Source organism: Petromyzon marinus, unplaced genomic scaffold, assembly GCF_048934315.1.
Source record: "Petromyzon marinus isolate PM22_M1 ecotype Great Lakes invasive population unplaced genomic scaffold, UKy_Petmar_22M1.pri1.0 PM_G_Scaffold_24, whole genome shotgun sequence".
Taxonomy (NCBI): Eukaryota; Metazoa; Chordata; class Hyperoartia; order Petromyzontiformes; family Petromyzontidae; genus Petromyzon; species Petromyzon marinus.
Genome location: NW_027422806.1, coordinates 1,459,596 through 1,473,591, shown reverse-complemented (window position 1 = coordinate 1,473,591; position 13,996 = coordinate 1,459,596). Strand labels below are relative to the sequence as shown.

The 13,996-nt window shown below is 48.6% G+C and overlaps 1 protein-coding gene across 1 annotated transcript in view; it reads left to right on the top strand.

Moving 5' to 3' along the window:
* The first annotated feature begins 392 nt into the window (after positions 1-392).
* The window catches only part of LOC142913303 (basal cell adhesion molecule-like), a 29,774-nt gene continuing 16,170 nt past the window's right edge, over positions 393-13,996 (top strand). Inside the window, exons 1-6 of the mRNA XM_076060837.1 lie at positions 393-520; positions 982-1,106; positions 3,287-3,503; positions 5,154-5,218; positions 6,142-6,226; positions 6,645-6,827. Of these exons, the coding sequence (XP_075916952.1) occupies positions 460-520; positions 982-1,106; positions 3,287-3,503; positions 5,154-5,218; positions 6,142-6,226; positions 6,645-6,827 (736 nt within the window). The 5' untranslated portion in view covers positions 393-459. The remainder of the gene's footprint in view (positions 521-981; positions 1,107-3,286; positions 3,504-5,153; positions 5,219-6,141; positions 6,227-6,644; positions 6,828-13,996) is intronic.

Genomic DNA, 13,996 nt, shown 5'->3' with positions numbered 1-13,996 from the left:
TAGGGTTAGCACGATACTATACGTTAAATGCGCGTAAAAAGTTTTTTTTTATAGCAGATAGGTTTGTTTCCTGAATAAACTTTCTATTAAATTGCAGTTGACCTAGGTAGGCGAAGAATTTACCTTGTTTTTTTACTTTACATTTTACTGTGCAATACAGTATTGTAATTAATAAATACATACAGTATATAGTTTACACAGTAGGGTACTGTAAATAACTCTGTCTTGCTAAATATTCACCATTCTTTAAGACTCCCGGGTAGGCCAAGGCCATCTTAGACTTAACGATATTTTAGACCTGCGATGAGGGTCGTCGTAACGCATCTCCGTTGTGAGTGGAGGACCGCTCGACGTGTATCGTGAAATGCGTCGCGTTTAATACTTACACTAGGACTAGCGACGGGAAGGCCACGGTGGTTTGACGGCTCCACAATCTGCAGCGAGGACGGTGCCGACCAAATGTTGCCACGGTGTCTGGTGGTGCTGCTCCTCCTCCTCGCCTCCTTCTCCTCCTTGCAAGGTGATGATCGCCATCATGTACGTCGTCACACTGCAGTGCACAGCGGCGGCATCACTACTATACACTACACTATACACTACACTACTATACACTACACTACTATACACTACACTATACACTACACTATACACTACACTACTATACACTACACTATACACTACACTATACACTACACTACTATGCACTACACTATACACTACACTATACACTACACTACTATACACTACACTATACACTACTGCACACTACACTATACACTACACTACACTATACACTACACTATACACTACACTATACACTACACTATACACTACACTATACACTACACTACACTATACACTACACTATACACTATACTACTACACTATACACTACACACTACACTATACACTACACTATACACTACACTATACACTACACTATACACTACACTAGGAGTCTGCGTGCGGTGATCGTGGCAGGTGGCCATGCAGCGATCTCCATCTCCGTGAGGCCGCTGGTCGAGGTGGAACTGGGACGCCCTTTGGTGGTCCCCTGCACGTACAACGTCTCCGTGGCTAGCGGCGTGGTCACCCAGTGGTACATCGTGAGTACCGCCACCCCACCCCGCACACCTCCACTTGTCACGGGCGGCTACGTACGGTGAGCAAATGACTCAACACTGCCACCCATAGACTCAACACTGCCCATGGACTCAACACTGCACCATAGACTCAACACTGCTACCCATAGACTCAACACTGCCACCCATAGACTCAACACTGCCACCCATAGACTCACCACTGCCCATAGACTCAATACTGTCACCCATAGACTCAGCACTGCCACCCATAGACTCAACACTGCTACCCATAGACTCAACACTGCCACCCATAGACTCAACACTGCTACCCATAGACTCAACACTGCCCATAGACTCAACACTGCTACCCATAGTCTCAACACTGCACCATAGACTCAACACTGCCACCCATAGACTCAACACTGCACCATAGACTCAGCACTGCACCATAGACTCAACACTGCCACCCATAGACTCAACACTGCTACCCATAGACTCAGCACTGCTACCCATAGACTCAACACTGCTACCCATAGACTCAGCACTGCCACCCATAGACTCAACACTGCCCATAGACTCAACACTGCCATCCATAGTCTCAACACTGCACCATAGACTCAACACTGCCCATAGACTCAACACTGCTACCCATAGATTCAACACTGCCACCCATAGACTCACCACTGCTACTCATAGACTCAACACTGCTACCCATAGACTCAACATTACCCATAGACTCAACACTGCTACCCATAGACTCAACACTGCTACCCATAGACTCAGCACTGCCAATTATAGACTCAACACTGCCCATAGACTCAACACTGCTACCCATAGACTCAATACTGCTACCCATAGACTCAACTCTGCTACCCATAGACTCAACACTGCTACCCATAGACTCAACACTGCCCATAGACTCAACACTGCTACCCATAGATTCAACACTGCCACCCATAGACTCACCACTGCTACTCATAGACTCAACACTGCTACCCATAGACTCAACATTACCCATATACTCAACACTGCTACCCATAGACTCAACACTGCTATCCATAGACTCAGAACTGCCAACTATAGACTCAACACTGCCCATAGACTCAACACTGCTACCCATAGACTCAACACTGCTACCCATAGATTCAACACTGCCACCCATAGACTCACCACTGCTACTCATAGACTCAACACTGCTACCCATAGACTCAACATTACCCATAGACTCAACACTGCTACCCATAGACTCAACACTGCTACCCATAGATTCAACACTGCCACCCATAGACTCACCACTGCTACTCATAGACTCAACACTGCTACCCATAGACTCAACATTACCCATAGACTCAACACTGCTACCCATAGACTCAACACTGCTACCCATAGACTCACCACTGCTACTCATAGACTCAACACTGCCACCCATAGACTCACCACTGCTACCCATAGACTCAACACTGCCACCCATAGACTCAACACTGCACCATAGACTCAGCACTGCTACCCATAGTCTCAACACTGCTACCCATAGACTCAACACTGCCACCCATAGACTCAACACTGCACCATAGACTCAGCACTGCTACCCATAGTCTCAACACTGCCACCCATAGACTCAACACTGCACCATAGACTCAGCACTGCTATCCATAGACTCAGCACTGCCAACTATAGACTCAAAACTGCCCATAGACTCAACACTGCTACCCATAGACTCAACACTGCTACCCATAGACTCAACACTGCTACCCATAGATTCAACACTGCCACCCATAGACTCACCACTGCTACTCATAGACTCAACACTGCTACCCATAGACTCAACATTACCCATAGACTCAACACTGCTACCCATAGACTCAACACTGCTACCCATAGACTCAGCACTGCCAACTATAGACTCAACACTGCCCATAGACTCAACACTGCTACCCATAGACTCACCACTGCTACTCATAGACTCAACACTGCCACCCATAGACTCACCACTGCTACCCATAGACTCAACACTGCCACCCATAGACTCAACACTGCACCATAGACTCAGCACTGCTACCCATAGACTCAACACTGCTACCCATAGACTCAACACTGCTACCCATAGACTCACCACGGCCACCCATGGACTCACCACTGCTACCCATAGACTCACCACGCTGTCATCCGCCCGACCGCCGTCGCCAAACCCCCCCCCGGCGCAGACTTCGACAACTTCGCGAGTGAGGATATCGTACCGCGACTTACGTCGCTTCGTGGCCGACGGGGACACCGGCTACACGGACCGCATTGATGCCCAACGCGATGATTCCGCACTGGCGCTGGACGCGACGGTGGTTGCGGATGAGCGAGACTTCATCTGCCAGGTGTTTGCGGGGCGGGCCGGCGTGGCAGAGGCGACCACAAGAGTGCGGCTGTTTTGTAAGCGAGCTCACGGTCGGGGCTACTCACTTTAGAATGACGCGCTGTGGGGGGGGGGGGGGGGGACGTCCCCTACGACGTGGACCCCCCTTACTTACGGACGTTGCGACGGAGACTCCTTAGTGGACATTACGAGGACCCCTCTTACTTACGGACTTTGCTACGGAGACTCCTTAGTGGACATTACGAGGACTCCCCTTACTTACGGACGTTGCTACGGAGACTCCTTAGTGGACATTACAAGGACTCCCCTTACTTACGGACGTTGCTACGGAGACTCCTTAGTGGACATTACGAGGACCCCCCTTACTTACGGACGTTGCTACAGAGACTCCTTAGTGGACATTACGAGGACTCCCCTTACTTACGGACATTGCTTCGGGGACATTACGAGGACTCCCCTTACTTACGGACGTTGCTACGGAGACTCCTTAGTGGACATTGCGAGGACCCCCCTTACTTACGGACGTTGCTACGGAGACTCCTTAGTGGACATTGCGAGGACTCCCCTTACTTACGGACGTTGCTACGGAGACTCCTTAGTGGACATTACGAGGACTCCCCTTACTTACGGACGTTGCTACGGAGACTCCTTAGTGGACATTACGAGGGCTCCCCTTACTTACGGACGTTGCTACGGAGACTCCTTAGTGGACATTACGAGGACTCCCCTTACTTATGGACATTGCTACGGAGACTCCTTAGTGGACATTACGAGGACTCCCCTTACTTACGGACGTTGCTACGGAGACTCCTTAGTGGACATTGCGAGGACTCCCCTTACTTACGGACGTTGCTACGGAGACTCCTTAGTGGACATTACGAGGACTCCCCTTACTTACGGACGTTGCTACGGAGACTCCTTAGTGGACATTACGAGGACCCCCCTTACTTACGGACGTTGCTACGGAGACTCCTTAGTGGACATTGCGAGGACTCCCCTTACTTATGGACATTACGAGGGCTCCCCTTACTTACGGACGTTGCTACGGAGACTCCTTAGTGGACATTACGAGGGCTCCCCTTACTTACGGACGTTGCTACGGAGACTCCTTAGTGGACATTGCGAGGACTCCCCTTACTTACGGACGTTGCTATGGAGACTCCTTAGTGGACATTGCGAGGACTCCCCTTACTTACGGACGTTGCTACGGAGACTCCTTAGTGGACATTACGAGGACCCCCCTTACTTACGGATGTTGCTACGGAGACTTCTTAATGGACATTACGAGGACTCCCCTTACTTACGGACGTTGCTATGGAGACTCCTTAATGGACATTACGAGGACTCCCCTGCTTACGAACGTTACTGCGTGACGCCTCTACTTACGAATGTTACCGCAGTGACTCACTCGCGAACATTTTTGCGTGGTCTCTACTACTTACCGACGTTACTTCTTACGAACGTTACCCACATACGAACAAGCCGGGATCCAGAGGGCCCACGTTCGTTAGTCGATTTTGCCCGTTAGTCCAACTTCGCTCCCGTCAATTCCACACGCGTTGCACGGCGTGCACAGCGCTGCTGCTGTACGTGACGCACTGCCCGACCACATTTCGGAGTGAGGTCGGACTCACGAGCAAGTGGCCGATGACGGCCCCGCGACAAATTGACGCACGGGACGGCCCCTCCCCTCGCTTCCCTTCCAGCGGCCCCCACGGTGGCCGTGACGGCGAGCAGGCGGCCCGTGCTGCTCAACGGACAGCGCCACGAGGTGAGCCCTTGGCCTACGTTGACATTCTCTTTGGTTCTATTCGGTAAAGTCACCACGTAGGTAAAAAAGTAAAACGACAAAAATCACGACGTTTCGGCCACAACACAAGCGGCCTTCGTCACGTGAAGGGATCAGGCTGTCTCGAGGACAGTGCTGGAGTGAAACACAGCCACGCTTAAAGGTCACGGTCTGAGCGTGGCTGTGTTTCACTCCAGCACTGTCCTCGAGACAGCCTGATCCCTTCACCTGATGAAGGCCGCTTGTGTTGTGGCCGAAACGTCGTGATTTTTGTTGTTTTATTTTTTACCTACGTGGTGACTTTACCGAATAGAACCAAAGAGTATGGATCCTTGCAGTCACGAAAGCTTTAAATCTAGAATACGTTGACATTTTTTTATTTCAAATTCCTGTTGCTCCGTCCGCTGACGGTCATTTAAGGGTTGTTTTTTTTTTTTACCTTCACGGCGTCCCCTTCGCGAAAACGGCCGCACGCCAACGGCTGTGCTGTAGACGCCACCGATTCGTGCGTAGATTCAAACGTGGTTTAGTTTTAGTTAGGGGATGTTGACTACCTCGCCTGGTACGCAGGAGGTCGTGGGTTCGATCCCGACGTGGACAACGCTACTACCCTGGCAGCCCGGGTTCGATTCCCGCTCACGGCCAATACCGGTGACGATGATCTGAACCGGTTCTGTGCCTCCCCTAGGTAGACTCGGCCTCAAATACCTGGTGCGGTGCGTAAAAACATCGCTAGCACCGGGGAGACAAAGGCGACCGGGCGTGGTGCTGGCCACCCACCCCCTCGTGTGCCGTTCTGGCCTTCATAGGTGCTCGCTAACAGCACTTGCCCCTACAGTCTGTTAAGGCTATACAGGGGTTCTTTGTCTTTGTTGTGTGTGTTGGTCTGTTTCCCTCTCTTGCAGATTGGTGAATATTTCGTGCACAACGCTTACCCAGAGCCCCAGATCACCTGGTACAAGGCTTCCCTGCCCCTGTTGCCATCACCTGGTAAGTATATCTGCTGGTGAATATATCTGTTGGTTAATGTATCTGCTGGTGAATATATCTGCTGGTGAATGTATCTGTTGGTTAATGTATCTGCTGGTGAATATATCTGCTGGTGAATGTATCTGTTGGTTAGTGTATCTGCTGGTGAATATATCTGCTGGTGAACGTATCTGTCGGTTAATGTATCTGTTGGTGAATACGTCTGCTATAGTGCCGTGTATTGCATAGTGTACACTATTACGTGGTGCAGTGAGTAAACATCGCTAGCGCCACGGAGACAAAGCTGGCGGGGCGTGGTGCCGGCCGCCCACCCCCTCGCGTGTCGTGCCGGGCTGCCACTCGCTAACAGCACTTGTCCCAACGGTCTGTTGAGGTCCACACGGGGGATCTTTGTCTTTGCGTGCGTGCGCGTGGCTAGACGTGAAAGTGACGCGGACGGTAGCGACGGAGGCCAACGGCACCTTCGCCGTGACATCCGTCCTGAGCTACAAACCGGAGGAGCGGGATGTGGGAGCCGGGTACCGCTGCGTGGTGAACTACACGATGCCGGGCGGCAGGAGCGAGGCCGTTGCCTCGGAGACGATCCACGTGGCGGTGCATTGTGAGTACACGGGACACCAGGCAGACGCCGGTGCACAACGGATGCGTGTGACGTGCACAACAGACATGTGTGTGATAAGCACAACAGAAAATACATGCCTGACGGACCATCTTATTGGGTTAAGGTCAAATTAAACACAGAGACTACCACTACCTATGAACATTTGACTTTTGAACGTTCAGAGAGACGCTCAAACCTGTTTGTAAGTCCAGTTGCCTGTTCGGAACGAGAGTTGTAAGTTCAACCGCCACGCAATAGATGGCGGTGGTGGCTTTTACATCTGTAGAACATGAACAACCAGTGGCATCTACATCTACAGAACGTGAAGAACCAGAGGCATCTACATCTACAGAATGTGAAGAATCAGTGGCATCTACATCTGTAGAATGTGAAGACCATTGGCATCTACAACTACAGAACGTGAAGAACCAGTGGCATCTACATCTGAAGAACACGAAGAACCAGTGGCATCTACATCTGCAGAACACGAAGAACCAGTGGCATCTACATCTGCAGAACGTGAAGAACCAGTGGCATCTACATCTGAAGAACGTGAAGAACCAGTGGCATCTACATTTGCAGAACGTGAAGAACCAGTGGCATCTACATCTGCAGAACATGTAGAACCAGTGACATCTACATCTGCCGAACGTGAAGAACCAGTGGCATCTACATCTACAGAATGTGAAGAACCAGTGGCATCTACATCTGCAGAACGTGAACAACCAGTGGCATCTACACCTGCAGAACGTGAAAAACCAGTGACATCTATATTTGCAGAACGTGAAGAACCACTGGCTTCTACATCTGCAGAACGTGAAGAACCAGTGACATCTACATCTACAGATAGTGAAGATCCAGTGGCATCTACAGAACATGAAGAACCACTGGCATCTACATCTGGAGAACGTGAAGAACCAGTGGCATCTACACCTGCAGAGCGTGAAGAACCAGTGGCATCTACATCTGCAGAACGTGAAGAACCAGTGGCATCTACATCTGTAGAACGTGAAGAACCAGTGGCATCTACACCTGTAGAACATGAAGAACCAGTGGCATCTACATCTGCAGAAGGTGAAGAACTAGTGGCATCTACATCTGCAGAACACGAAGAACCAATGGCATCTACATCTGCAGAACGTGAAGAACCAGTGGCATCTACATCTGAAGAAGGTGAAGAACCAGTGGCATTTACATCTGCAGAACGTGAAGAACCAGTGGCATCTACATCTACAGAACGTGAAGAACCAGTGGCATCTACATCTGCAGAACGTGAAGAACCAGTGACATCTACATCTACTGAACGTGAAGAACCAGTAGCATCTACATCTGCAGAACGTGAAGAACCAGTGACATCTACATCTACAGAACGTGAAGAACCAGTGGCATCTATAGCTGCAGAACGTGAAGAACCAGTGGCATCTACATCTACAGAACGTGAAGAACCAGTGGCATCTACATCTACAGAACGTGAAGAACCAGTGGCTTCTACATCTGCAGAACGTGAAGAACCAGTGGCATCTACATCTGTAGAACGTGAAGAACCAGTGGCATCTACATCTACCGAACGTGAAGAACCAGTGGTATCTACATCTACAGAACGTGAAGAACCAGTGGCATCTACATCTGCAGAACGTGAAGAACCAGTGACATCTACATCTACAGAACGTGAAGAACCAGTGGCATCTACATCTACAGAACGTGAAGAACCAGTGGCATTTACATCTGCAGAACGTGAAGAACCAGTGACATCTACATCTACAGAACGTGAAGAACCAGTGGCATCTATAGCTGCAGAACGTCAAGAACCAGTGGCATCTACATCTACAGAACGTGAAGAATCAGTGGCATCTACATCTACAGAACGTGAAGAACCAGTGGCATCTACATCTGCAGAACGTGAAGAACCAGTGACATCTACATCTACTGAACGTGAAGAACCAGTGACATCTACATCTGCAGAACGTGAATAACCAGTGACATCTATATCCACAGAACGTGAAGAACCAGTGGCATCTATAGCTGCAGAACGTGAAGAACCAGTGGCATCTACATCTACAGAACGTGAAGAACCAGTGGCATCTACATCTGCAGAACGTGAACAACCAGTGGCATCTACACCTGCAGAACGTGAAAAACCAGTGACATCTATATTTGCAGAACGTGAAGAACCACTGGCTTCTACATCTGCAGAACGTGAAGAACCAGTGACATCTACATCTACAGATAGTGAAGATCCAGTGGCATCTACAGAACATGAAGAACCACTGGCATCTACATCTGGAGAACGTGAAGAACCAGTGGCATCTACACCTGCAGAGCGTGAAGAACCAGTGGCATCTACATCTGCAGAACGTGAAGAACCAGTGGCATCTACATCTGTAGAACGTGAAGAACCAGTGGCATCTACACCTGTAGAACATGAAGAACCAGTGGCATCTACATCTGCAGAAGGTGAAGAACTAGTGGCATCTACATCTGCAGAACACGAAGAACCAATGGCATCTACATCTGCAGAACGTGAAGAACCAGTGGCATCTACATCTGAAGAAGGTGAAGAACCAGTGGCATCTACATCTGCAGAACGTGAAGAACCAGTGGCATCTACATCTACAGAACGTGAAGAACCAGTGGCATCTACATCTGCAGAACGTGAAGAACCAGTGACATCTACATCTACTGAACGTGAAGAACCAGTAGCATCTACATCTGCAGAACGTGAAGAACCAGTGACATCTACATCTACAGAACGTGAAGAACCAGTGGCATCTATAGCTGCAGAACGTGAAGAACCAGTGGCATCTACATCTACAGAACGTGAAGAACCAGTGGCATCTACATCTACAGAACGTGAAGAACCAGTGGCTTCTACATCTGCAGAACGTGAAGAACCAGTGGCATCTACATCTGTAGAACGTGAAGAACCAGTGGCATCTACATCTACCGAACGTGAAGAACCAGTGGTATCTACATCTACAGAACGTGAAGAACCAGTGGCATCTACATCTGCAGAACGTGAATAACCAGTGACATCTACAGAACGTGAAGAACCAGTGGCATCTACATCTACAGAACGTGAAGAACCAGTGGCATTTACATCTGCAGAACGTGAAGAACCAGTGACATCTACATCTACAGAACGTGAAGAACCAGTGGCATCTATAGCTGCAGAACGTCAAGAACCAGTGGCATCTACATCTACAGAACGTGAAGAATCAGTGGCATCTACATCTACAGAACGTGAAGAACCAGTGGCATGTACATCTGCAGAACGTGAAGAACCAGTGACATCTACATCTACTGAACGTGAAGAACCAGTGACATCTACATCTGCAGAACGTGAATAACCAGTGACATCTACATCCACAGAACGTGAAGAACCAGTGGCATCTATAGCTGCAGAACGTGAAGAACCAGTGGCATCTACATCTACAGAACGTGAAGAACCAGTGGCATCTACATCTACAGAACGTGAAGAACCAGAGGCATCTACATCTGCAGAACACGACGAACCAGTGGCATCTACATCTGCAGAACGTGAAGAACCAGTGGCATCTACATCTGAAGAACGTGAAGAACCAGTGGCATCTACATTTGCAGAACGTGAAGAACCAGTGGCATCTACATCTGCAGAACGTGTAGAACCAGTGACATCTACATCTGCCGAACGTGAAGAACCAGTGGCATCTACATCTACAGAATGTGAAGAACCAGTGACATCTACATCTGCAGAACGTGAACAACCAGTGGCATCTACACATGCAGAACGTGAAAAACCAGTGACATCTATATCTGCAGAACGTGAAGAACCACTGGCTTCTACATCTGCAGAACGTGAAGAACCAGTGACATCTACATCTACAGATAGTGAAGATCCAGTGGCATCTACAGAACATGAAGAACCACTGGCATCTACATCTGGAGAACGTGAAGAACCAGTGGCATCTACACCTGCAGAGCGTGAAGAACCAGTGGCATCTACATCTGCAGAACGTGAAGAACCAGTGGCATCTACATCTGTAGAACGTGAAGAACCAGTGGCATCTACACCTGTAGAACATGAACAACCAGTGGCATCTACATCTGCAGAAGGTGAAGAACCAGTGGCATCTACATCTGCAGAACACGAAGAACCAGTGGCATCTACATCTGCAGAACGTGAAGAACCAGTGGCATCTACATCTGAAGAAGGTGAAGAACCAGTGGCATCTACATCTGCAGAACGTGAAGAACCAGTGGCATCTACATCTACAGAACGTGAAGAACCAGTGGCATCTACATCTGCAGAACGTGAAGAACCAGTGTCATCTACATCTACTGAACGTGAAGAACCAGTGGCATCTATAGCTGCAGAACGTGAAGAACCAGTGGCATCTACATCTACAGAACGTGAAGAACCAGTGGCATCTACATCTACAGAACGTGAAGAACCAGAGGCATCTACATCTGCAGAACACGACGAACCAGTGGCATCTACATCTGCAGAACGTGAAGAACCAGTGGCATCTACATCTGAAGAACGTGAAGAACCAGTGGCATCTACATTTGCAGAACGTGAAGAACCAGTGGCATCTACATCTGCAGAACGTGTAGAACCAGTGACATCTACATCTGCCGAACGTGAAGAACCAGTGGCATCTACATCTACAGAATGTGAAGAACCAGTGACATCTACATCTGCAGAACGTGAACAACCAGTGGCATCTACACATGCAGAACGTGAAAAACCAGTGACATCTATATCTGCAGAACGTGAAGAACCACTGGCTTCTACATCTGCAGAACGTGAAGAACCAGTGACATCTACATCTACAGATAGTGAAGATCCAGTGGCATCTACAGAACATGAAGAACCACTGGCATCTACATCTGGAGAACGTGAAGAACCAGTGGCATCTACACCTGCAGAGCGTGAAGAACCAGTGGCATCTACATCTGCAGAACGTGAAGAACCAGTGGCATCTACATCTGTAGAACGTGAAGAACCAGTGGCATCTACACCTGTAGAACATGAACAACCAGTGGCATCTACATCTGCAGAAGGTGAAGAACCAGTGGCATCTACATCTGCAGAACACGAAGAACCAGTGGCATCTACATCTGCAGAACGTGAAGAACCAGTGGCATCTACATCTGAAGAAGGTGAAGAACCAGTGGCATCTACATCTGCAGAACGTGAAGAACCAGTGGCATCTACATCTACAGAACGTGAAGAACCAGTGGCATCTACATCTGCAGAACGTGAAGAACCAGTGTCATCTACATCTACTGAACGTGAAGAACCAGTGGCATCTACATCTGCAGAACGTGAAGAACCAGTGACATCTACATCTACAGAACGTGAAGAACCAGTGGCATCTATAGCTGCAGAACGTGAAGAACCAGTGGCATCTACATCTACAGAACGTGAAGAACCAGTGGCTTCTACATCTGCAGAACGTGAAGAACCAGTGGCATCTATAGCTGCAGAACGTGAAGAACCAGTGGCATCTACATCTACAGAACGTGAAGAACCAGTGGCTTCTACATCTGCAGAACGTGAAGAACCAGTGGCATCTACATCTGTAGAATGTGAAGAACCAGTGGCATCTACATCTACAGAACGTGAAGAACCAGTGGCTTCTACATCTGCAGAACGTGAAGAACCAGTGGCATCTACATCTGTAGAATGTGAAGAACCAGTGGCATCTACATCTACAGAACGTGAAGAACCAGTGACATCTACATCTACTGAACGTGAAGAACCAGTGACATCTACATCTGCAGAACGTGAATAACCAGTGACATCTATATCCACAGAACGTGAAGAACCAGTGGCATCTATAGCTGCAGAACGTGAAGAACCAGTGGCATCTACATCTACAGAACGTGAAGAACCAGTGGCATCTACATCTGCAGAACGTGAACAACCAGTGGCATCTACACCTGCAGAACGTGAAAAACCAGTGACATCTATATTTGCAGAACGTGAAGAACCACTGGCTTCTACATCTGCAGAACGTGAAGAACCAGTGACATCTACATCTACAGATAGTGAAGATCCAGTGGCATCTACAGAACATGAAGAACCACTGGCATCTACATCTGGAGAACGTGAAGAACCAGTGGCATCTACACCTGCAGAGCGTGAAGAACCAGTGGCATCTACATCTGCAGAACGTGAAGAACCAGTGGCATCTACATCTGTAGAACGTGAAGAACCAGTGGCATCTACACCTGTAGAACATGAAGAACCAGTGGCATCTACATCTGCAGAAGGTGAAGAACTAGTGGCATCTACATCTGCAGAACACGAAGAACCAATGGCATCTACATCTGCAGAACGTGAAGAACCAGTGGCATCTACATCTGAAGAAGGTGAAGAACCAGTGGCATCTACATCTGCAGAACGTGAAGAACCAGTGGCATCTACATCTACTGAACGTGAAGAACCAGTGACATCTACATCTGCAGAACGTGAATAACCAGTGACATCTATATCCACAGAACGTGAAGAACCAGTGGCATCTATAGCTGCAGAACGTGAAGAACCAGTGGCATCTACATCTACAGAACGTGAAGAACCAGTGGCATCTACATCTGCAGAACGTGAACAACCAGTGGCATCTACACCTGCAGAACGTGAAAAACCAGTGACATCTATATTTGCAGAACGTGAAGAACCACTGGCTTCTACATCTGCAGAACGTGAAGAACCAGTGACATCTACATCTACAGATAGTGAAGATCCAGTGGCATCTACAGAACATGAAGAACCACTGGCATCTACATCTGGAGAACGTGAAGAACCAGTGGCATCTACACCTGCAGAGCGTGAAGAACCAGTGGCATCTACATCTGCAGAACGTGAAGAACCAGTGGCATCTACATCTGTAGAACGTGAAGAACCAGTGGCATCTACACCTGTAGAACATGAAGAACCAGTGGCATCTACATCTGCAGAAGGTGAAGAACTAGTGGCATCTACATCTGCAGAACACGAAGAACCAATGGCATCTACATCTGCAGAACGTGAAGAACCAGTGGCATCTACATCTGAAGAAGGTGAAGAACCAGTGGCATCTACATCTGCAGAACGTGAAGAACCAGTGGCATCTACATCTACAGAACGTGAAGAACCAGTGGCATCTACATCTGCAGAACGTGAAGAACCAGTGACATCTACATCT